Source organism: Salmo salar, chromosome 14 (genome assembly GCF_965601325.2).
Source record: "Salmo salar chromosome 14, fSalSal1, whole genome shotgun sequence".
Taxonomy (NCBI): Eukaryota; Metazoa; Chordata; class Actinopteri; order Salmoniformes; family Salmonidae; genus Salmo; species Salmo salar.
This window is the reverse complement of record NC_138304.1, coordinates 91,227,320-91,254,394: the sequence shown is the minus strand read 5'-3', so window position 1 is coordinate 91,254,394 and position 27,075 is coordinate 91,227,320. Positions and strand designations below refer to the sequence as shown.

At 49.0% G+C, this 27,075-nt stretch overlaps 1 protein-coding gene across 2 annotated transcripts in view; it reads right to left on the bottom strand.

The window, feature by feature from the left end:
• LOC106570454 (VPS50 EARP/GARPII complex subunit) overlaps window positions 1-27,075 on the bottom strand; it is a 266,801-nt gene that overhangs the window by 218,691 nt on the left and 21,035 nt on the right. For both annotated transcript variants that reach the window (XM_045694895.2, XM_045694896.2), the window contains exons 3-4: window positions 23,863-23,985; window positions 17,744-17,815 (exon numbers count right to left, since the gene is read on the bottom strand). In XM_045694895.2, coding sequence (XP_045550851.1) covers window positions 17,744-17,815; window positions 23,863-23,985 — 195 coding nt within the window. The remainder of the gene's footprint in view (window positions 1-17,743; window positions 17,816-23,862; window positions 23,986-27,075) is intronic.

Sequence of the window (27,075 nt, the reverse complement as noted above, 5' to 3'; positions counted from 1 at the left end):
CTCCTAACACACCTGGATCAATACACACAGCATGCCCCTTCCTCCTCCTAATACACCTGGATCAATACACACCGCCTGCCCCTTCCTCCTCCTAATACACCTGGATCAATACACACCACCGGCCCCTTCCTCCTCCTAATACACCTGGATTATACACCTCACCGGCCCCTTCCTCCTCCTAATACACCTGGATCAATACATACGCCTGCCCCTTCCTCCTCCTAACACACCTGGATCAATACACACAGCCTGCCCCTTCCTCCTCCTAATACACCTGGATCAATACACACAGCCTGCCCCTTCCTCCTCCTAATACACCTGGATCAATACATACCGCCTGCCCCTTCCTGCTCCTTATACACCTGGATCAATACAGACCTCCGGCCCTTTCCTCCTCCTAATACAACTGGATCAATACACACCGCCGGCCCCTTCCTCCTCCTAATACACCTGGATCAATACACACCGCCGGCCCCTTCCTCCTCCTAATACACCTGGATCAATACGTACCACCGGCCCCTGCCTCCTCCTAATACACCTGGATCAATACACACCGCCGGCCCCTTCCTCCTCCTAATACACCTGGATCAATACATACCGCCGGCCCTTTCCTCCTCCTAATACACCTGGATCAGTACACACCGCCGGCCACTTCCTCCTCCTAATACACCTGGATCAAAACATACCGCCTGCCCCTTCCTCCTCCTAATACACCTGGATCAATACATACCGCCGGCCCCTTCCTCCTCCTAATACACCTGGATCAAAACATACCGCCTGCCCCTTCCTCCTCCTAATACACCTGGATCAATACATACTGCCGGCCCCTTCCTCCTCCTAATACACCTGGATCAATACATACCGCCGGCCCTTTCCTCCTCCTAATACACCTGGATCAATACATACTGCCGGCCCCTTCCTCCTCCTAATACACCTGGATCAATACATACGCCTGCCCCTTCCTCCTCCTAATACACCTGGATCAAAACATACCGCCTGCCCATTCCTCCTCCTAATACACCTGGATCAATACATACCGCCTGTCCCTTCCTCCTCCTAATACACCTGGATCAATACACACCGCCGGCCCCTTCCTCCTCCTAATACACCTGGATCAATACATACCGCCGGCCGCTTCATCCTCCTAATACACCTGGATCAATACACACCGCCGGCCCCTTCCTCCTCCTAATACACCTGGATCAATACACACCGCCAGCCCCTTCATCCTCCTAATACACCTGGATCAATACACACCGCCGGCCCCTTCCTCCTCCTAATACACCTTGATCAATACATACCGCCGGCCACTTCCTCCTCCTAATACACCTGGATCAATACACACCACCGGCCCCTTCCTCCTCCTAATACACCTGGATCAATACATACCGCCGGCCCCTTCCTCCTCCTAATACACCTGGATCAATTCCCCCCCCCGCCGGCCCCTTCCTCCTCCTTATACACCTGGATCAATACACACCGCCGGCCACTTCCTCCTCCTAATACACCTGTATCAATACATACGCCTGCCCCTTCCTCCTCCTAATACACCTGGATCAATACATACCGCCTGCCCCTTCCTCCTCCTAATACACCTGTATCAATACACACCGCCGGCCCCTTCCTCCTCCTAATACACCTGGATCAATACACACCGCCGGCCCCTTCCTCCTCCTAATACACCTGGATCAATACACACCGCCGGCCCCTTCCTCCTCCTAATACACCTGGATCAATACACACCACCGGCCCCTTCCTCCTCCTAATACACCTGTATCAATACACACCGCCGGCCCCTTACTCCTCCTAATACACCTGGATCAATACACACCGCCGGCCCCTTCCTCCTCCTAATACACCTGGATCAATACACACCGCCGGCCCCTTCCTCCTCCTAATACACCTGGATCAATAAATACTGCAGGCCCCTTCCTCCTCCTAATACACCTGGATCAAAACATACCGCCTGTACCTTCCTCCTCCTAATACACCTGGATCAATACATACCGCCTGTCCCTTCCTCCTCCTAATACACCTGGATCAATACACACCGCCGGCCCCTTCCTCCTCCTAATACACCTGGATCAATACACACCGCCAGCCCCTTCATCCTCCTAATACACCTTGATCAATACATACCGCCGGCCACTTCCTCCTCCTAATACACCTGGATCAATACACACCGCCGGCCCCTTCCTCCTCCTAATACACCTGGATCAATACATACCGCCGGCCCCTTCCTCCTCCTAATACACCTGGATCAATTCCCCCCCCCGCCGGCCCCTTCCTCCTCCTAATACACCTGGATCAATACATACCGCCGGCCCCTTCCTCCTCCTAACACACCTGGATCAATTCCCCCCCCCGCCGGCCCCTTCCTCCTCCTTATACACCTGGATCAATACACACCGCCGGCCACTTCCTCCTCCTAATACACCTGTATCAATACATACGCCTGCCCCTTCCTCCTCCTAATACACCTGGATCAATACACACCGCCGGCCCCTTCATCCTCCTAATACACCTGGATCAATACACACCGCCGGCCCCTTCCTCCTCCTAATACACCTGGATCAATACACACCGCCTGCCCCTTCCTCCTCCTAATACACCTGGATCAATACATACCGCCGGCCCCTTCCTCCTCCTTATACACCTGGATCAATACACACCACCGGCCCCTTCCTCCTCCTAATACACCTGGATCAATACACACCACCGGCCCCTTCCTCCTCCTAATACACCTGGATCAATACATACCGCCGGCCCCTTCCTCCTCCTAATACACCTGGATCAATTCCCCCCCCCGCCGGCCCCTTCCTCCTCCTTATACACCTGGATCAATACACACCGCCGGCCACTTCCTCCTCCTAATACACCTGTATCAATACATACGCCTGCCCCTTCCTCCTCCTAATACACCTGGATCAATACATACCGCCTGCCCCTTCCTCCTCCTAATACACCTGTATCAATACACACCGCCGGCCCCTTCCTCCTCCTAATACACCTGGATCAATACACACCGCCGGCCCCTTCCTCCTCCTAATACACCTGGATCAATACACACCGCCGGCCCCTTCCTCCTCCTAATACACCTGGATCAATACACACCACCGGCCCCTTCCTCCTCCTAATACACCTGTATCAATACACACCGCCGGCCCCTTACTCCTCCTAATACACCTGGATCAATACACACCGCCGGCCCCTTCCTCCTCCTAATACACCTGGATCAATACACACCGCCGGCCCCTTCCTCCTCCTAATACACCTGGATCAATAAATACTGCAGGCCCCTTCCTCCTCCTAATACACCTGGATCAAAACATACCGCCTGTACCTTCCTCCTCCTAATACACCTGGATCAATACATACCGCCTGTCCCTTCCTCCTCCTAATACACCTGGATCAATACACACCGCCGGCCCCTTCCTCCTCCTAATACACCTGGATCAATACACACCGCCAGCCCCTTCATCCTCCTAATACACCTTGATCAATACATACCGCCGGCCACTTCCTCCTCCTAATACACCTGGATCAATACACACCGCCGGCCCCTTCCTCCTCCTAATACACCTGGATCAATACATACCGCCGGCCCCTTCCTCCTCCTAATACACCTGGATCAATTCCCCCCCCCGCCGGCCCCTTCCTCCTCCTAATACACCTGGATCAATACATACCGCCGGCCCCTTCCTCCTCCTAATACACCTGGATCAATTCCCCCCCCCGCCGGCCCCTTCCTCCTCCTTATACACCTGGATCAATACACACCGCCGGCCACTTCCTCCTCCTAATACACCTGTATCAATACATACGCCTGCCCCTTCCTCCTCCTAATACACCTGGATCAATACACACCGCCGGCCCCTTCATCCTCCTAATACACCTGGATCAATACACACCGCCGGCCCCTTCCTCCTCCTAATACACCTGGATCAATACACACCGCCTGCCCCTTCCTCCTCCTAATACACCTGGATCAATACATACCGCCGGCCCCTTCCTCCTCCTTATACACCTGGATCAATACACACTACCGGCCCCTTCCTCCTCCTAATACACTTGGATCAATACACACCGCCGGCCCCTTCCTCCTCCTAATACACCTGGATCAAGACACACCGCCGGCCCCTTCCTCCTCCTAATACACCTGGATCAATACACACCGCCGGCCCCTTCCTCCTCCTAATACACCTGGATCAATACACACCGCCGGCCCCTTCCTCCTCCTAATACACCTGGATCAATACACACCGCCGGCCCCTTCCTGGATCAATACATACCGCCGGCCCCTTCCTCCTCCTAATACACCTGGATCAATACATACCACCGGCCCCTTCCTCCTCCTAATACACCTGGATCAATACACACCGCCGGCCCCTTCCTCCTCCTAATACAACTGGATAAATACACACCGCCGGCCCCTTCCTCCTCCTAATACACTGGATCAATACACACCGCCTGCCCCTTCCTCCTCCTAATACACCTGGATCAATACACACCGCCTGCCCCTTCCTTCTCCTAATACACCTGGATCAATACACACCACCGGCCCCTTCCTCCTCCTAATACACCTGGATTATACACCTCACCGGCCCCTTCCTCCTCCTAATATACCTGGATCAATACATACCGCCTGTCCCTTCCTCCTCCTAATACACCTGGATCAATACACACCGCCGGCCCCTTCCTCCTCCTAATACAGCTGGATCAATACATACCGCCGGCCGCTTCATCCTCCTAATACACCTGGATCAATACATACCGCCGGCCCCTTCCTCCTCCTAATACACCTGGATCAATACACACCGCCAGCCCCTTCATCCTCCTAATACACCTGGATCAATACACACCGCCAGCCCCTTCCTCCTCCTAATACAGCTGGATCAATACACACCGCCGGCCCCTTCCTCCTCCTAATACACCTGGATCAATACACACCGCCTGCCCCTTCCTCCTCCTAATACACCTGGATCAATACACACCGCCGGCCCCTTCCTCCTCCTAATACACCTGGATCAATACACACCGCCTGCCCCTTCCTCCTCCTAATACACCTGGATCAATACACACCACCGGTACCTTCCTCCTCCTAATACACCTGGATCAATACACACCGCCGGCCCCTTCCTCCTCCGAATACACCTGGATCAATACACACCACCGGCCCCTTCCTCCTCCTAATACACCTGGATCAATACACACCGCCGGCCCCTTCCTCCTCCTTATACACCTGGATCAATACATACCGCCGGCCCTTTCCTCCTCCTAATACACCTGGATCAATACACACCGCCGGCCCTTTCCTCCTCCTAATACACCTGGATCAATACACACCGCCGGCCCCTTCCTCCTCCTAATACACTTGGATCAATACACACCGCCGGCCCCTTCCTCCTCCTAATACACCTGGATCAATACACACCGCCTGCCCCTTCCTCCTCCTAATACACCTGGATCAATACACACCGCCGGCCCCTTCCTCCTCCTAATACACCTGGATCAATACACACCGCCGGCCCCTTCCTCCTCCTAATACACCTGGATCAATACACACCGCCGGCCCCTTCCTCCTCCTAATACACCTGGATCAATTCCCCCCCCGCCGGCCCCTTCCTCCTCCTAATACACCTGGATCAATACACACCACCGGCCCCTTCCTCCTCCTAATACACCTGGATCAATACACACCACCGGCCCCTTCCTCCTCCTAATACACCTGGATTATACACCTCACCGGCCCCTTCCTCCTCCTAATACACTGGATCAATACACACAGCCTGCCCCTTCCTCCTCCTAATACACCTGGATCAATACATACCGCCTGCCCCTTCCTCCTCCTAATACACCTGGATCAATACACACCGCCGGCCCCTTCCTCCTCCTAATACACCTGGATCAATACATACCGCCGGCCCCTTCCTCCTCCTAATACACCTGGATCAATACACACCGCCGGCCCCTTCCTCCTCCTAATACACCTGTATCAATACGTACCGCCGGCCCCTTCCTCCTCCTAATACACCTGGATCAATACACACCGCCGGCCCCTTCCTCCTCCTAATACACCTGGATCAATACACACCGCCGGCCCCTTCCTCCTCCTAATACACCTGGATCAATACATACGCCTGCCCCTTCCTCCTCCTAATACACCTGGATCAAAACATACCGCCTGTACCTTCCTCCTCCTAATACACCTGGATCAATACATACCGCCTGTCCCTTCCTCCTCCTAATACACCTGGATCAATACACACTGCCGGCCCCTTCCTCCTCCTAATACACCTGGATCAATACACACCGCCAGCCCCTTCATCCTCCTAATACACCTTGATCAATACATACCGCCGGCCACTTCCTCCTCCTAATACACCTGGATCAATACACACCACCGGCCCCTTCCTCCTCCTAATACACCTGGATCAATACATACCGCCGGCCCCTTCCTCCTCCTAATACACCTGGATCAATTCCCCCCCCCGCCGGCCCCTTCCTCCTCCTTATACACCTGGATCAATACACACCGCCGGCCACTTCCTCCTCCTAATACACCTGTATCAATACATACGCCTGCCCCTTCCTCCTCCTAATACACCTGGATCAATACACACCGCCGGCCCCTTCATCCTCCTAATACACCTGGATCAATACACACCGCCGGCCCCTTCCTCCTCCTAATACACCTGGATCAATACACACCGCCTGCCCCTTCCTCCTCCTAATACACCTGGATCAATACATACCGCCGGCCCCTTCCTCCTCCTTATACACCTGGATCAATACACACTACCGGCCCCTTCCTCCTCCTAATACACTTGGATCAATACACACCGCCGGCCCCTTCCTCCTCCTAATACACCTGGATCAATACACACTACCGGCCCCTTCCTCCTCCTAATACACTTGGATCAAGACACACCGCCGGCCCCTTCCTCCTCCTAATACACCTGGATCAATACACACCGCCGGCCCCTTCCTCCTCCTAATACACCTGGATCAATACACACCGCCGGCCCCTTCCTGGATCAATACATACCGCCGGCCCCTTCCTCCTCCTAATACACCTGGATCAATACATACCACCGGCCCCTTCCTCCTCCTAATACACCTGGATCAATACACACCGCCGGCCCCTTCCTCCTCCTAATACAACTGGATAAATACACACCGCCGGCCCCTTCCTCCTCCTAATACACCTGGATCAATACACACCGCCTGCCCCTTCCTTCTCCTAATACACCTGGATCAATACACACCACCGGCCCCTTCCTCCTCCTAATACACCTGGATTATACACCTCACCGGCCCCTTCCTCCTCCTAATACACCTGGATCAATACATACGCCTGCCCCTTCCTCCTCCTAACACACCTGGATCAATACACACAGCCTGCCCCTTCCTCCTCCTAATACACCTGGATCAATACACACCGCCGGCCCCTTCCTCCTCCTAATACACCTGGATCAATACACACCGCCGGCCCCTTCCTCCTCCTAATACACCTGGATCAATACGTACCGCCGACCCCTTCCTCCTCCTAATACACCTGGATCAATACACACTGCCGGCACCTTCCTCCTCCTAATACACCTGGATCAATACACACCACCGGCCCTTTCCTCCTCCTAATACACCTGGATCAATACATACTGCCGGCCCCTTCCTCCTCCTAATACACCTGGATCAATACACACCGCCAGCCCCTTCATCCTCCTAATACACCTGGATCAATACACACCGCCGGCCCCTTCCTCCTCCTAATACACCTGGATCAATACACACCGCCGGCCCCTTCCTCCTCCTAATACACCTGGATCAATACACACCGCCAGCCCCTTCATCCTCCTAATACACCTGGATCAATACACACCGCCGGCCCCTTCCTCCTCCTTATACACCTGGATCAATACATACGCCTGCCCCTTCCTCCTCCTAATACACCTGGATCAAAACATACCGCCTGCCCCTTCCTCCTCCTAATACACCTGGATCAAAACATACCGCCTGCCCCTTCCTCCTCCTAATACACCTGGATCAAAACATACCGCCTGCCCCTTCCTCCTCCTAATACACCTGGATCAAAACATACCGCCTGCCCCTTCCTCCTCCTAATATACCTGGATCAATACATACCGCCTGTCCCTTCCTCCTCCTAATACACCTGGATCAATACACACCGCCGGCCCCTTCCTCCTCCTAATACACCTGGATCAATACATACCGCCGGCCGCTTCATCCTCCTAATACACCTGGATCAATACATACCGCCGGCCCCTTCCTCCTCCTAATACACCTGGATCAATACACACCGCCAGCCCCTTCATCCTCCTAATACACCTGGATCAATACACACCGCCAGCCCCTTCCTCCTCCTAATACAGCTGGATCAATACACACCGCCGGCCCCTTCCTCCTCCTAATACACCTGGATCAATACACACCGCCGGCCCCTTCCTCCTCCGAATACACCTGGATCAATACACACCACCGGCCCCTTCCTCCTCCTAATACACCTGGATCAATACACACCGCCGGCCCCTTCCTCCTCCTTATACACCTGGATCAATACACACCACCGGTACCTTCCTCCTCCTAATACACCTGGATCAATACACACCGCCGGCCCCTTCCTCCTCCGAATACACCTGGATCAATACACACCACCGGCCCCTTCCTCCTCCTAATACACCTGGATCAATACACACCGCCGGCCCCTTCCTCCTCCTTATACACCTGGATCAATACATACCGCCGGCCCTTTCCTCCTCCTAATACACCTGGATCAATACACACCGCCGGCCCTTTCCTCCTCCTAATACACCTGGATCAATACACACCGCCGGCCCCTTCCTCCTCCTAATACACCTGGATCAATACACACCGCCGGCCCCTTCCTCCTCCTAATACACCTGGATCAATACACACCGCCTGCCCCTTCCTCCTCCTAATACACCTGGATCAATACACACCGCCGGCCCCTTCCTCCTCCTAATACACCTGGATCAATACACACCGCCGGCCCCTTCCTCCTCCTAATACACCTGGATCAATACACACCGCCGGCCCCTTCCTCCTCCTAATACACCTGGATCAATTCCCCCCCCGCCGGCCCCTTCCTCCTCCTAATACACCTGGATCAATACACACCACCGGCCCCTTCCTCCTCCTAATACACCTGGATCAATACACACCACCGGCCCCTTCCTCCTCCTAATACACCTGGATCAATACACACCGCCGGCCACTTCCTCCTCCTAATACACCTGGATTATACACCTCACCGGCCCCTTCCTCCTCCTAATACACTGGATCAATACACACAGCCTGCCCCTTCCTCCTCCTAATACACCTGGATCAATACATACCGCCTGCCCCTTCCTCCTCCTAATACACCTGGATCAATACACACCGCCGGCCCCTTCCTCCTCCTAATACACCTGGATCAATACATACCGCCGGCCCCTTCCTCCTCCTAATACACCTGGATCAATACATACCGCCGGCCCCTTCCTCCTCCTAATACACCTGGATCAATACACACCGCCGGCCCCTTCCTCCTCCTAATACACCTGGATCAATACGTACCGCCGGCCCCTTCCTCCTCCTAATACACCTGGATCAATACACACCGCCGGCCCCTTCCTCCTCCTAATACACCTGGATCAATACGTACCGCCGGCCCCTTCCTCCTCCTAATACACCTGGATCAATACGTACCGCCGGCCCCTTCCTCCTCCTAATACACCTGGATCAATACACACCGCCGGCCCCTTCCTCCTCCTAATACACCTGGATCAATACACACCGCCGGCCACTTCCTCCTCCTAATACACCTGGATCAATACATACGCCTGCCCCTTCCTCCTCCTAATACACCTGGATCAAAACATACCGCCTGCCCCTTCCTCCTCCTAATACACCTGGATCAATACATACCGCCGGCCCCTTCCTCCTCCTAATAGACCTGGATCAATACATACCGCCGGCCCTTTCCTCCTCCTAATACACCTGGATCAATACATACTGCCGGCCCCTTCCTCCTCCTAATACACCTGGATCAATACATACGCCTGCCCCTTCCTCCTCCTAATACACCTGGATCAAAACATACCGCCTGCCCCTTCCTCCTCCTAATACACCTGGATCAATACACACCGCCGGCCCCTTCCTCCTCCTAATACACCTGGATCAATACATACCGCCGGCCGCTTCATCCTCCTAATACACCTGGATCAATACATACCGCCGGCCCCTTCCTCCTCCTAATACACCTGGATCAATACACACCGCCAGCCCCTTCATCCTCCTAATACACCTGGATCAATACACACCGCCGGCCCCTTCCTCCTCCTAATACACCTGGATCAATACACACCGCCGGCCCCTTCCTCCTCCTAATACAGCTGGATCAATACACACCGCCGGCCCCTTCCTCCTCCTAATACACCTGGATCAATACACACCGCCGGCCCCTTCCTCCTCCTAATACACCTGGATCAATACACACCGCCGGCCCCTTCCTCCTCCTAATACACCTGGATCAATACACACCGCCGGCCCCTTCCTCCTCCTAATACACCTGGATCAATACACACCGCCTGCCCCTTCCTCCTCCTAATACACCTGGATCAATACACACCGCCGGCCCCTTCCTCCTCCTAATACACCTGGATCAATTCCCCCCCCGCCGGCCCCTTCCTCCTCCTAATACACCTGGATCAATACACACCACCGGCCCCTTCCTCCTCCTAATACACCTGGATCAATACACACCACCGGCCCCTTCCTCCTCCTAATACACCTGGATCAATACACACCTCCGGCCCCTTCCTCCTCCTAATACACCTGGATCAATACACACCGCCGGCCCCTTCCTCCTCCTAATACACCTGGATCAATACACACCGATGGCCCCTTCCTCCTCCTAATACACCTGGATCAATACACACCACCGGCCCCTTCCTCCTCCTAATACACCTGGATCAATACATACCGCCGGCCCCTTCCTCCTCCTAATACACTTGGATCAATACACACCGCCGGCCCTTTCCTCCTCCTAATACACCTGGATCAATACAGACCTCCGGTCCCTTCCTCCTCCTAATACACCTGGATCAATACATACGCCTGCCCCTTCCTCCTCCTAATACACCTGGATCAAAACATACTGCCTGCCCCTTCCTCCTCCTAATACATCCGGATCAATACATACCGCCGGCCCCTTCCTCCTCCTAATACACCTGGATCAATACATACCGCCGGCCCTTTCCTCCTCCTAATACACCTGGATCAATACATACCGCCGGCCCCTTCCTCCTCCTAATACACTTGGATCAATACACACCGCCGGCCCCTTCCTCCTCCTAATACACCTGGATCAATACACACCGCCGGCCCCTTCCTCCTCCTAATACACCTGGATCAATACAGACCTCCGGTCCCTTCCTCCTCCTAATACACCTGGATCAATACACACCGCCGGCCCCTTCCTCCTCCTAATACACCTGGATCAATACACACCGCCGGCCCCTTCCTCCTCCTAATACACCTGGATCAATACACACCGCCGGCCCCTTCCTCCTCCTAATACACCTGGATCAATACGTACCGCCGGCCCCTTCCTCCTCCTAATACACCTGGATCAATACACACCGCCGGCCCCTTCCTCCTCCTAATACACCTGGATCAATACACACTGCCGGCACCTTCCTCCTCCTAATACACCTGGATCAATACACACCGCCGGCCCCTTCCTCCTCCTAATACACCTGGATCAATACACACTGCCTGCCCCTTCCTCCTCCTAATACACCTGGATCAATACACACCGCCGGCCCCTTCCTCCTCCTAATACACCTGGATCAATACATACCGCCGGCCCCTTCCTCCTCCTAATACACCTGGATCAATACATACGCCTGCCCCTTCCTCCTCCTAATACACCTGGATCAAAACATACCGCCTGCCCCTTCCTCCTCCTAATACATCCGGATCAATACATACCGCCGGCCCCTTCCTCCTCCTAATACACCTGGATCAATACATACCGCCGGCCCTTTCCTCCTCCTAATACACCTGGATCAATACATACCGCCGGCCCCTTCCTCCTCCTAATACACCTGGATCAATACATACGCCTGCCCCTTCCTCCTCCTAATACACCTGGATCAAAACATACGGCCTGCCCCTTCCTCCTCCTAATACACCTGGATCAATACATACCGCCAGCCCCTTCCTCCTCCTAATACACCTGGATCAATACATACCGCCGGCCCCTTCCTCCTCCTAATACACCTGGATCAATACACATGCGTGTGCCTGCTTGTGTGAAAGAGCTGTATTGTGTGTACCCATGTCCATGTAGCCAACTTATCATGAATCAGCTAATCACTTGAACAATAAGTAGTAGTGGAGTACAGCAATCTATATTGTTCTCACACACACACACACACACACACACACACACACACACACACACACACACACACACACACACACACACACACACCATAATGACAAAGCGAAAACAGGTTTATAGAAATGTTTGTAAAAAATGTAAAAGAAATACTGTATTTACATAAGTAATCAAACCCTTTGCTATGAGACTCAAAAGCTCAGGTGCATCCTGTTTCCATTGATCCTCCTTGAGATGTTTCTACAACATGATTGGAGTCCACCTGTGGTAAATTCAATTGATTGGACATGATTTGGAAAGGCACACACCTGTCTATATAAAAGGTCTCACAGTTGGCAGTACATGTCAGAGCAAAAACCAAGCCATGAGGTCGGAGGAATTGCCCGTATAGCTCCGAGACAGGATTGTATATTGTATATATATAAATATTTCTGCAGCATTGAAGGTCCCCAAGAACACAGTGGCCTCCATCACTCTTAAATGGTTGAGTTTTGGAACCACCAAGAGTTCCTACAACTGGCTGCCTGGCCAAACTGAGCAATCGGGGGAGAAGGGCCTTGGTCAGGGAGGTGACCAAGAACCCGATGGTCACTGACAGAGCTCCTCTGTGGAGATGGGAGAACCTTCCAGAAGGACAACCATCTCTGCAGCACTCCACCAATCAGGCTTTTATGGTAGAGTGGCCAGACGGAAGCCACTGCTCAGTTAGAGACATGACAGCCTGCTTGGAGTTTGCCAAAAGGCACCTAAAGGACTCGGACCATGAGAAACAAGTTTCTCTGGTCTGATGACACCAAGATTAAACTATTTGGCCTAAATGCTAAGCGCCACATTTGGAGGAAACCTGGCACCATCCCTATGGCGAAGCATAGTGGTGGCAACATACTAGGAATCCTAGAAGTTATAGAGAGACTCCCCCTCTTACAGTCAGAGCAGAGCCCCTGGCATCTCTAATGTGGATGACAATCATACAGCAGACAAGTAATTAACTGAGAGATGAGCCTCAGCCAACGATGTGTCAAAGCTGCCAATTACACTGCGAACCTCGACCACCTCCCTATATAGCAGCCATTCTCTAGAACAACAGCTTCTGCCAAACGGGGGGGGGGGGGGGGGGGGGGAGAGAAATCACCCATTTGTTTTGGATGGAACTCATTTAAGGGAGAAGTTCTATAGAATGCATCAATGCACCATTCCTATCTACAGTACAGTATCTACTCCTCTGCCTCAGCGAGGGAAATATTCAATTTCACATCAGCGCATAGGGATGGAGAGGCCCTCTCAATAGGTACCGTAATTTCCGGACTATTGAGCGCACCTGAATATAAGCCTGAATTAAAAAAAAAAAATCTTATTTTGAACAAAAATAAGCCGCACATGTCTATAAGCCGCAGGTGCCTACCGGTACATTGAAACAAATGAACTTTACACAGGCTTTAACAAAACACGGCTTGTAACAAAAAAAGAATAATTAGCAGTAAGCTTTAGTTGTCTTTTTGCACGGAGTCAATTCCTCACGCTGCTGTTTCCAACGTCTTATCATCGACTCATTAAGACCAAGCTCCCGTGCAGCAGCTCCATTTCCTTTTCCAACAGCCAGATCAATCGCCTTCAACTTGAAAGCTGCATGATATGCATTTCTCCGTGTCTTTGCCATGATGAGGGTGACAAAATGACTACCGTAATCAGAATTATGGGAAGTTTGAGAGAGCTCGATTGAATCTAAACAGTAAACAAAAAAAGTTGTTTGACCTTAACCCGTTCGGCAATTTCATTGGTCTAAATGAAAGTTTCATGCCGCCAAAAAACTGAGCACGTCACAGAATGTGTTTTTTTGGAGAAAAAAAAAATGTGAAAGCGGGAAAAATCCATATATTAGCCGCGTCATTGTTTATTAAGCCGCGAGGGTCAAAGCGTGGGAAAAAAGTTGCGGCTTATAGTCCGGAAATTACGGTAGTTATCAATCAGAAAGAGAGAGTTCAGATCCTATAGGGAATGTCATTATGCATGTACACAATGTAGCACAGTGGAAGTCTATATGCAAAGCTATGAATATGTGATGGAGGAGAAACCATCCTTCTATGCATTTGTTTGAAAGGATCAGATAGGTGTGTAAGCAATACAGTGAAAATTCCACCTTAACAATCAGAGGACAAGATAGAGCTATTACCGTACATACCTACAGGAAGTGTCTAGGAGTCGTTTGCTAACTAGGGGATGACTTGGAATTCAGCATACGATGAACTCCATCCTACAGGGTGGGGGCGAGGCGATCTGAGGCTGGGTTAGTCATTCACAGCCTGGGTAAGGCAGAAGACTTGATAAGGCCCCTGGTCCTGGTATTGACCCCTAGGGGTCTCAGGCTGGCAGCCAGCTGTCTGCTCTGTTAAAGAGCTCTGTCAGACAGTCAGTGTTCTGTCCACAGAGGCCTCCATCTTTCATCCTACCACCGCTAGGGATCATGGCTCTGGCCCTGCCTCGCTCCCTGAAAAGACAGCTCTGCTGTGTGAGACAGAATGCAGAGCAGGAGAAAGAGGCTAGGGAGGGAGTCACAGTGAAGGATGAGAAAGAAGGGAGAGAGGAAGGATCCAGATTTTCTACCCTTCTTCCAAAGTGTGCAGCTGCACACTCCACATCATGAATTTAAAAGCATTTGATTGGTGTAAGCATTGGCTTGAGGGAGTTTCCCACATTGTTCAATCTATGACAGGGAGTATGCAAGTGCACACTTCAGGAGAAGTGTAGAGAATTGTAGCACATTCAGGGAGAGAAGAGGAAGGTACAGAGGGAAAGATGAGGCAGGGAGGAAAGGAGGATGCAGGAAGAGAAGGAGGATCGAGGGAGAATATGGGTTGCATATTTCTAAAATGATTCCGATATAGTTCCTCTGCTGGCTAGCTCTCTGCCCTCCAGGCCTGGGTGACCTGCAGAGAACCTCTACAATAGTGATGATGCTCTTTTTAAGCAATAAGGCACGACGGGGTGTGGTATATGGCCAACATACCATGGCTAAGGGCTGTTCTTCTTGGGGTGGCAGGTAGCCTAGCGGTTAGAGCGTTGGGCCAGTAACTGAAAGGTTGCTAGATCAAATCCCAGAGCTGACAAGGTAAAAATCTGCTGTTCTGCCCCTGAACAAGGAAGTTAACCCACTGTTCCCCAGTAGGCAGTCATTGTAAATAAGAATTTGTTCTTAACCTGTCTGGGCTAGGGGGCAGTATTTTCACGGCCGGATAAATAACATACCGGATTTAAACTGGTTACTACTCTTGCCCAGAAACGAGAATATGCATATTATTAGTAGATTTGGATAGAAAACACTCTGAAGTTTCTAAAACTGTTTGAATGGTGTCTGTGAGTATAACAGAACTCATATGGCAGGCAAAAATCTGAGAAAATTCCAAGCAGTAAGTGGCCTGTGAGAATTTGTAGTTCTTCTTTTGATTCTCTATCGAAACTACAGTATCTCTGGGGTTACGTAGCACTTTCTAAGGCTTCCATTGACTCTCTAAAGCCTTCAGAATGCGGATTGAGGCGTCTCCTGTCTCTGGGCAGAGTATAGTAGCTCAGTTTCTCAGTGGTCTGCCTGGTGACAAAGAGATAGGATATGCGCGTTCACGAGACCACGCTGTTTTTTTTTCTTTACGTCTTTGAATGAATACACTATTGTCCGGTTGGAATATTATCGCTATTTTACGAGAAAAATACCATAAAATTGATTTTAAACAGCGTTTGACATGCTTCTAAGTACGGTAATGGAACATTTTGAATTTCTTTGTCTCGAAATGCGCTCGAGTTACCCTTTGGATAGTGACCTGAACGCATGAACAAAACGGAGGTATTTGGACATAACTATGGATTATTTGGAACAAAAACATTTCTTGTGGAAGTAGCAGTCCTGGGAGTGCATTCTGACGAAGATCAGCAAAGGTAATACAATTTTTCTAATAGTAATTCTGAGTTTAGTGTGTCCCGCAGTTGGCGGGTGTCAAAATAGCTAGCCGTGATGGCTGAGCTATGTACTCAGAATATTGCAAAATGTGCTTTCGCCGAAAAGCTATTTTAAAATCTGACATAGCGATTGCATAAAGGAGTTCTGTATCTATAATTCTTTAAATAATTGTTATGTATTTTGTCAACGTTTATGAGTAATTTAGTAAATTCACCGGAAGTTTTCAGTGGGGATACATTTTCTGAACATCACACGCCAATGTAAAAAGCTGTTTTTTGATATAAATATGAACTTGATTGAACAAAACATGCATGTATTGTATAACATAATGTCCTAGGAGTGTCATCTGATGAAGATCATCAAAGGTTAGTGCTTCATTTAGCTGTGTTTTGGGTTTCTGTGACATATATGCTTGCTTGGAAAATGGCTGTGTGATTATTTTGGGCTATGTACTCTCCTAACATAATCTAATGTTTTGCTTTCGCTGTACAGCCTTTTTGAAATCGGACAATGTGGTTAGATTAACGAGAGTCTTATCTTTAAAACGGTGTAAAATAGTTGTATGTTTGAAAAATTGAAATTATTGCATTTTTGAGGTTTTTGTATTTCGCGCCACGCTGTTCCACTGGCTGTTGACGGTCACGTCCCTCCTACCCCAGAGAGGTTAACTGACTTGCCTAGTTAAATAAAGGTTCAATAAAAATAAATAAATAAAAATGATGCAAGGGCTGTCCCTGGACACAGCCCTTAGCCGTGGTATATTGGCAATATACCACAAACCCCCAAGATGCCTTATTGCTATTATAAACTGGTTAGCAGCATAATTAGAGAGGTAAAAATAAATGTTTTGTCATACCTGTGGTATACGGTTTGATATACCACGGCTGTCAGCCAAATCAGCATTCAGGTCTCGACCCACCCAGTTTATAATTACTAATAACACTTTGGGCCTGCAGCAGAAACACTAACACTAACTATTAATCACAGTATATCTGTAGCGGTGTAAAGCAGTCTTGCTGAATATAACATGCCAATATCCACCTGGGACTGCACTTCTCCAATGTGCAATACAGGAGTCGACTGTATGTACATGCCCAGGTTGAAGCAATAAGCTCAGGGTTAACAGAAATGACATAAAATTGGTGATTTTGCACTTCTATGTTCTCTGTATTCAGGTGTTGCATAGCAATATACTGTACTCAATTATTTAAGTCCTTGTTTTGAACACTAAAGATGTTGTCATACAATGTTATGTTGGCCTTCGAAGTGCACGGATACAGTATAAACGGCATAGCCATTACCAATCAGGGAGAAGTATCTGTGGGAGTGAGTGACCCAGTGCTGCTCATGTCATTTCCTTCACTTACCGCTGCTTGTTGTCTCTTCAGCTTGTCTCTGTACTCCTCCAGCTCCTGCAAGTTCAGCTCAGGTGGGAGTTTCTATCATAAAAACACACAATAAAAGCATTGTTACTATACAATGAGAATACAATGCCCAATAACTTCTTAGAAGATAGAGCTATTCTGTGGAATGCTTTGGTGTGTGGAGTGAACCACCTGCCAAAAGATTACTTATCATGGACACCGAACTGAAATCCAAATGCCAGCAGCTTAGAGCCGGGCAGGACTTCGTTTGATTTGTTTCTTTTAGAAACTAATCTTAATTCTTTGGAGTTCCAGTTTGTTTAAGTACCATTTTTCAAAAGAGCCTCCACGGTCTTCATCATTTAAAAAGAGAAGAAAAAAAAGTGGCAGAATTGTATAGCACACATGCTTAGACGTATAATAAATGTAAAATGGAGGAGCACTACTTAATTGGTGAAGAACGAACAAGGGGAAAGACAGCAGCAAAAAACTAAGCACTGAGGATGATGGGTAATTGCTTTCCACTTGGCTGAAAGTCTAATTTTGTAATCTGGAAGGTTGTTGTTCTTGCGACACTGCTAAATCTAATGAGATTTCACACCCTTCCTCCGCGAGTGTTTAATCCATCAATCTGGAAGTCATCGGCGTGTGAGCAGGAGAAGACGCCACAGTGACGCTAGAGTAGATACACCCATCAAGGGGGGAGAGGTGTCCCACATAACAAGTTTGGGAACCAGGGGGAGGGAGGTGTAGGTAGAGAGGCCCCAAGTCCCTGTAACTAGTCAGCGTAGACACCAAGTCCCTGTAACTAGTCAGCGTAGACACCAAGTCCCTGTAACTAGTCAGCGTAGACACCAAGTCCCTGTAACTAGTCAGCGTAGACACCAAGTCCCTGTAACTAGTCAGCGTAGACACCAAGTCCCTGTAACTAGTCAGCGTAGACACCAAGTCCCTGTAACTAGTCAGCGTAGACACCAAGTCCCTGTAACTAGTCAGCGTAGACACCAAGTCCCTGTAACTAGTCAGCGTAGACACCAAGTCCCTGTAACTAGTCAGCGTAGACACCAAGTCCCTGTAACTAGTCAGCGTAGACACCAAGTCCCTGTAACTAGTCAGCGTAGACACCAAGTCCCTGTAACTAGTCAGCGTAGACACCAAGTCACTGTAACTAGTCAGCGTAGACACCAAGTCACTGTAACTAGTCAGCGTAGACACCAAGTCCCTGTAACTAGTCAGCGTAGACACCAAGTCCCTGTAACTAGTCAGCGTAGACCAAGTCACTGTAACTAGTCAGCGTAGACACCAAGTCCCTGTAACTAGTCAGCGTAGACCAAGTCACTGTAACTAGTCAGCGTAGACCAAGTCACTGTAACTAGTCAGCGTAGACCAAGTCACTGTAACTAGTCAGTGTAGACCAAGTCACTGTAACCAGTCAGTGTAGACCAAGTCACTGTAACTAGTCAGTGTAGACCAAGTCACTGTAACTAGTCAGTGTACACCCCGCTGATTGCACTGTTTGGTACTATATTGTACAATGTATAGTGTACATGACGATCGGACTGTTATGGGAGGTCCAAGCCTGTTACATGGCATATGCCTCAGTCTTCCTGTGGTGGATAAGGCTTTTGTATGCTGGTAGGGTGTCTTGGTATCTGGGCTAAGTGGTGATAGTCATCGAAACAAACTAGGCTCTATTGGACTGCATGGACAAATATAGCTCCAGATACAAGTGTTGATTTAGAATTAAATGGAACATGTAAAATAATAAGATCATAAAAGACAGAATAGCTTATAGCTTTTTAAGAGCGTGGAAAGAAGGTCCTTCACATATTGTCTCAGTGACAATAACAGCAACAAAGGGGAGAGTGGGTAGAAATTCCCTTGTTGCTGTTTATATCCCTTGTTGCTGAGGATTTAGCACTTGAGGTAGTCACTTCATACAAGTACTTGGGAGTACAGCTAGATGGTACACTGTCCTCCTCTCAGCACATATCAAAGCCGCAGGCTAAAGTTAAATCTAGACTTGGTTTCCTCTATTGCAATCGCTCCTCTTTCACCCCAGCTGCCAAACTAACCCTGATTCAGATGACTATCCTATCCAGGCTAGATTACAGAGACGTCATTAATAGATCGGCAGGTAAGGGTGCTCTCGAGCGACTAGATGTTCTTTACCATTCTGCCATCAGATTTGCCACCAATGCTCCTTATTGGAAACATCACTGCGCTCTATACTCACCTGTAAACTGGGCATCTCTGTATACCTGTCGCAAGACCCACTGGTTGATACTTATTTATAAAACCCTCTTAGGCCTCACTCCCCCCTATCTGAGATATCTACTGCAGTCCTAATCCTCCACATACAACACCCGTTCTGCCTGTTACATTCTGTTAAAGGTCCCCAAAGCACACATCCCTGGGTCGCTCGTCTTTTCAGTTCGCTGCAGCTAGCGACTGGAACGAGCTGCAACAAAACACTCAAACTGGACAGTTTTACCTCCATCTCTTCATTCAAAGACTCAATCATGGACACTCTTACTGACAGTTGTGACTGCTTTGTGTGATGTATTGTTGTCTCTACCTTCTTGCCCTTTGTGCTGCTGTCTGTGCCCAATAATGTTTGTACCATGTGTTGTGCTGCTGCCATGTTGTGTTGCTACCATGTTGTTGTCATGTTGCTACCATGCTGTGGTCTTAGATCTCTCTTTATGTAGTGTTCATTTATGTGTTTAGGCTGCAGCATGGACTGAACTGTAGACCTAACTGACTAACTCACCTCCAGCTTGTTGTGTCCTCTGGGTCTGTAGTGAACAGTGGGTCTAACTAACTAACTAACTAACTCACCTCCAGCTTGTTGTGTCCTCTGGGTCTGTAGTGAACAGTGGGTCTAACTAACTAACTAACTAACTCACCTCCAGCTTGTTGTGTCCTCTGGGTCTGTAGTGAACAGTGGGTCTAACTAACTAACTAACTAACTCACCTCCAGCTTGTTGTGTCCTCTGGGTCTGTAGTGAACAGTGGGCCTAACTAACTAACTAACTCACCTCCAGCTTGTTGTGTCCTCTGGGTCTGTAGTGAACAGTGGGCCTAACTAACTAACTAACTCACCTCCAGCTTGTTGTGTCCTCTGGGTCTGTAGTGAACAGTGGGTCTAACTAACTAACTAACTCACCTCCAGCTTGTTGTGTCCTCTGGGTCTGTAGTGAACAGTGGGCCTAACTAACTCACCTCCAGCTTGTTGTGTCCTCTGGGTCTGTAGTGAACAGTGGGCCTAACTAACTAACTAACTAACTAACTAACTAACTCCACTCACTCACTCACCTCCAGCTTGTTGTGTCCTCTGGGTCTGTAGTGAACAGTGGGTCTAACTAACTAACTCACCTCCAGCTTGTTGTGTCCTCTGGGTCTGTAGTGAACAGTAGGTCTAACTAACTAACTCACCTCCAGCTTGTTGTGTCCTCTGGGTCTGTAGTGAACAGTGGGCCTAACTGACTAACTCACCTCCAGCTTGTTGTGTCCTCTGGGTCTGTAGTGAACAGTGGGCCTAACTAACTAACTCACCTCCAGCTTGTTGTGTCCTCTGGGTCTGTAGTGAACAGTGGGCCTAACTAACTAACTGACTAACTCACCTCCAGCTTGTTGTGTCCTCTGGGTCTGTAGTGAACAGTGGGCCTAACTAACTAACTAACTAACTAACTAACTCACCTCCAGCTTGTTGTGTCCTCTGGGTCTGTAGTGAACAGTGGGCCTAACTAACTAACTAACTCACCTCCAGCTTGTTGTGTCCTCTGGGTCTGTAGTGAACAGTGGGCCTAACTAACTAACTAACTCACTCACCTCCAGCTTGTTGTGTCCTCTGGGTCTGTAGTGAACAGTGGGCCTAACTAACTAACTAACTCACCTCCAGCTTGTTGTGTCCTCTGGGTCTGTAGTGAACAGTGGGCCTAACTAACTAACTAACTAACTAACTAACTAACTCACCTCCAGCTTGTTGTGTCCTCTGGGTCTGTAGTGAACAGTGGGACTAACTAACTCACCTCCAGCTTGTTGTGTCCTCTGGGTCTGTAGTGAACAGTGGGCCTAACTAACTGACTAACTCACCTCCAGCTTGTTGTGTCCTCTGGGTCTGTAGTGAACAGTGGGCCTAACTAACTAACTCACCTCCAGCTTGTTGTGTCCTCTGGGTCTGTAGTGAACAGTGGGTCTAACTAACTAACTAACTCACCTCCAGCTTGTTGTGTCCTCTGGGTCTGTAGTGAACAGTGGGCCTAACTAACTAACTCACCTCCAGCTTGTTGTGTCCTCTGGGTCTGTAGTGAACAGTGGGCCTAACTAACTAACTAACTAACTCACCTCCAGCTTGTTGTGTCCTCTGGGTCTGTAGTGAACAGTGGGCCTAACTAACTAACTAACTAACTAACTCACCTCCAGCTTGTTGTGTCCTCTGGGTCTGTAGTGAACAGTGGGCCTAACTAACTAACTCACCTCCAGCTTGTTGTGTCCTCTGGGTCTGTAGTGAACAGTGGGCCTAACTAACTAACTAACTAACTAACTAACTAACTAACTCACCTCCAGCTTGTTGTGTCCTCTGGGTCTGTAGTGAACAGTGGGCCTAACTAACTAACTCACCTCCAGCTTGTTGTGTCCTCTGGGTCTGTAGTGAACAGTGGGTCTAACTAACTAACTAACTCACCTCCAGCTTGTTGTGTCCTCTGGGTCTGTAGTGAACAGTGGGCCTAACTAACTAACTCACCTCCAGCTTGTTGTGTCCTCTGGGTCTGTAGTGAACAGTGGGAATAACTAACTAACTAACTAACTAACTCACCTCCAGCTTGTTGTGTCCTATGGGTCTGTAGTGAACAGTGGGCCTAACTAACTAACTGACTAACTCACCTCCAGCTTGTTGTGTCCTCTGGGTCTGTAGTGAACAGTGGGCCTAACTAACTAACTCACCTCCAGCTTGTTGTGTCCTCTGGGTCTGTAGTCAACAGTGGGTCTAACTAACTAACTAACTCACCTCCAGCTTGTTGTGTCCTCTGGGTCTGTAGTGAACAGTGGGCCTAACTAACTAACTAACTGACTAACTCACCTCCAGCTTGTTGTGTCCTCTGGGTCTGTAGTGAACAGTGGGCCTAACTAACTAACTAACTCACCTCCAGCTTGTTGTGTCCTCTGGGTCTGTAGTGAACAGTGGGCCTAACTAACTAACTCACCTCCAGCTTGTTGTGTCCTCTGGGTCTGTAGTGAACAGTGGGTCTAACTAACTAACTCACCTCCAGCTTGTTGTGTCCTCTGGGTCTGTAGTGAACAGTGGGCCTAACTAACTAACTAACTAACTAACTCACCTCCAGCTTGTTGTGTCCTATGGGTCTGTAGTGAACAGTGGGCCTAACTAACTAACTGACTAACTCACCTCCAGCTTGTTGTGTCCTCTGGGTCTGTAGTGAACAGTGGGCCTAACTAACTAACTCACCTCCAGCTTGTTGTGTCCTCTGGGTCTGTAGTCAACAGTGGGTCTAACTAACTAACTAACTCACCTCCAGCTTGTTGTGTCCTCTGGGTCTGTAGTGAACAGTGGGCCTAACTAACTAACTAACTAACTAACTAACTAACTAACTCACCTCCAGCTTGTTGTGTCCTCTGGGTCTGTAGTGAACAGTGGGCCTAACTAACTAACTGACTAACTCACCTCCAGCTTGTTGTGTCCTCTGGGTCTGTAGTGAACAGTGGGCCTAACTAACTAACTAACTAACTCACCTCCAGCTTGTTGTGTCCTCTGGGTCTGTAGTGAACAGTGGGCCTAACTAACTAACTCACCTCCAGCTTGTTGTGTCCTCTGGGTCTGTAGTGAACAGTGGGCCTAACTAACTAACTCACCTCCAGCTTGTTGTGTCCTCTGGGTCTGTAGTGAACAGTGGGTCTAACTAACTAACTCACCTCCAGCTTGTTGTGTCCTCTGGGTCTGTAGTGAACAGTGGGCCTAACTAACTAACTCACCTCCAGCTTGTTGTGTCCTCTGGGTCTGTAGTGAACAGTGGGCCTAACTAACTAACTAACTAACTAACTCACCTCCAGCTTGTTGTGTCCTCTGGGTCTGTAGTGAACAGTGGGCCTAACTAACTCACCTCCAGCTCGTGCTGCACCATGTCAAAGGAGTCGTTGGAGTAGTAGACCTCCTGGATGCTGTTAATGATCTCCTGCTCCGCTTGGGGGTCGATGGGCTGCTCCCTCATCTCCCTCATCTCCTCCTGAGATACCAGAGAGAGGTGAGAAAGAGAAATTGATGCATCAGTTAGGTCAGTAAGACTGCAAAGCACCCGGTTGCTGGGACACTCTCGTGGGAAGGGAGGAAACGGAGGCTCTGTGAGAGAAAACAACTCTCCAGAATATCTCTAGGAACCAGAGCCTGTCCATTGGGTTTATCGCTCCTGAAGTCCACAGATTACCTTCTTATTTAAGCCTGTCTGGCTGTTTCCCTGGAGAGAACTCTACACAGACCCCTAATGAGCCTGAATATAGGCACTTATCAATAGATACCGCTCTCAGTCAATCCTCTCTTTGAAGATTGATACGCTGGCCAATTTGAGTGGGCAAAGCCTGTGCAACACACAGATAATGCATTATAGTAAAGCAATTCAGCTATGAAATAGGCTGAAATGTATCCAGGAGGAATGGGGGTAAATCATCCCAATGGCAGGCAAAAGGACTGATCGAGGAAGAAAGATGCTAGGATATTCTTCAATAACCTTCACAGCATCCATTTGACCATGCCAGAGAGATAGGGTGTGACAGATGGGCATATATCTCAGGCACTGAATATCAAAACACACCTGCCTAGTCGAGAAAATAGCTTCAAAACCGGATTTTTCCAGTAAAAGTGAGGAATCAGAGGCAAATTAGAGGCGAATTACAAGGGAATCACAGGCGAATTACAGAGGAATCACAGGCGAATTACAAGGACATCAGGGGCGAATTACAGAGGAATCAGAGGCGAATCAGAGGCGAATCAGAGGCAAATTAGAGGCGAATTACAGAGGAATCAGAGGCGAATTAGAGGAATCAGAGGCGAATTACAAGAGAATCAGGGGCGAATTACAAGAGAATCAGGGGTAAATTACAGAGGAATCAGAGGCGAATTACAGAGGAATCATAGGCGAATTACAAGAGAATCAGGGGCGAATTACAAGAGAATCAGGGGCGAATTACAGAGGAACCAGAGGCGAATTACAAGAGAATCAGGGGCGAATTACAAGAGAATCAGGGGCGAATTACAGAGGAATCAGAGAGGGATCAGAGGCGAATCACAGAAGAAGCAGGTGCGAAGCAGAGGAAAGAGAGGCAAATTAGAGAGGAATGAGAGGTGAATTAGAGAGGAATCAGAGGCTTGTTGTGAAATCTGTGAATGTATTGTAATGTATTTAAAATTGTATAACTGCCTTAATCCTGCCTTGGGAGCAGCTAATGGGGATCCATAATAAATACAAATTAAAGATGAATCAGAGGTAAATGACAGAGGAATATTACAGAGGAATGAGTACCACCCGTGTGTGTGTGTGTGTGTGTGTGTGTGTGTGTGTGTGTGTGTGTGTGTGGGCCGGGACTATACCAGTATCACGATACTCGTGAGTATGGAAACAATTCACGAAGCGGATTTAACTTCTTTAGGAAAACAGCCCTAATGTTGGAAACAAACATGTTGTCATCGAGTCACATTTATTTATTTTCCAAGATATAGCACACAATATTTTACATACAGCAGGTTTTTAAAGCACCAAACAGGGAGGTCTGCTTCGTGTTTTCATTTTTTGCCATGGAAAAAAATATTGCGATCCTGGTATCGTCCCGTCCTGGTGTGTTTTGAAGGCGTGCTGTGCAGGTCTGACACATTTGAGGCTGGGTAGGGAGAACACAGCGGGAGCCAACATGGAGTGTGTGGGTGAGCGGAGCATTGGAGCTCAGCATCCCTAGTGAGGGGGTGGGTGGAAAATTATGGAGGGAGGGATACTGGTAAAGAGAAAATAAGAAAAAGGCCAGAAGAGATTCATCTCTCAGGTACCCCAAATTGATAGTGCCCTTCTCTGAACTCTCTGCCTTTTCCTCTTTCGGTTTGTCCCACTCTTTCTCACCATGACTTTAAAAATATATTCAAGACAACAAAATCAACCTAGGTGAATGACTCATTTCTGGGCTCCATCTCTTCCCTCCACTCTGCTTCACAAACACAATCTAAACATTAGCCTCTCCCTAAACCCTGCAGAGCAGAGCCATCGAACATCAAGCTTTGATCACGTTCACGTTGATGGATTAAAATGAAACAATGATCCTCCTCCGTCCAAATTAAAACGTCTCATCATCGTGCCGTTCCTCTTTCTCAATATGGGCAGAAACAAAAATTCAAAAGCCATTTGCACCTAAAAGTAGGCTGTTTAATGAGCCTTATCAAAGAACCAAAGGCTGTTTGGCTGAAGTGGTCATTGAATGCAGAGAGAAAATCAAGCAGAAGAGAAAGGGGTTCCTTCTTGGTGAGTGTCAGAAGCCAGGTGTACACATGGTGCCAGAGGAACACCTTGTCTGTTTGATGGTGAGGTAAATGGTGAAGATGTTCAGCTCTGCAGTACACATGGTGCCAGAGGAACACCTTGTCAGTTTGATGGTGAGGTAAATGGTGAAGATGTTCAGCTCTGCAGTACACATGGTGCCAGAGGGACACCTAGTGGTGAATCAGAGAACTAACCTACATGGAACAATCAGTACTATAGATGCACGGGGTTGACTCGCAGTCCCGGCAGTTATATCTGCGGGGAGTGTGGGTTTAGGGACATTAAATAGTGTGGATGAAGGGCGGGTGGGTGGCGGGCAGGTTGAATGAAGAGAAAACAATGCCATAAAAAAATCCATAAATGTATCATTCTTGTGCAATTTATATCCTGGCATTAGTGCGTAAACCTAAGCTTCAGGGCCTATAACTGTACACCTGCCAAATAGCCTACATGCCAATCACCAAATGCTTTAGAGAACCTGTAGAAACAGTTCATGTCGATCTACCGAGGCAAAAAGACATGTCGAAATTTAATTCAATAAAAGAAAAGCTGCTAAATGGAGAATTGAAAATAAAGAGAAGGGAGGGCAAGCAAGGTAATGTTTGGAAAAGATTAGGTGAAGTGATAAAAGAGGATGATGGCAGTGCTGGCTATGTGATCATTTTGAGGTGCTATACAAATTTGACAGTCACAAGACAGGAACTTCAAATAGGCTTATGACACATCAAGGGAACTGTAGCCTACTGTTCAGATGGGTTAAACGGGAACTGAAATCTGGACACTGACTGTAGCTCTGTA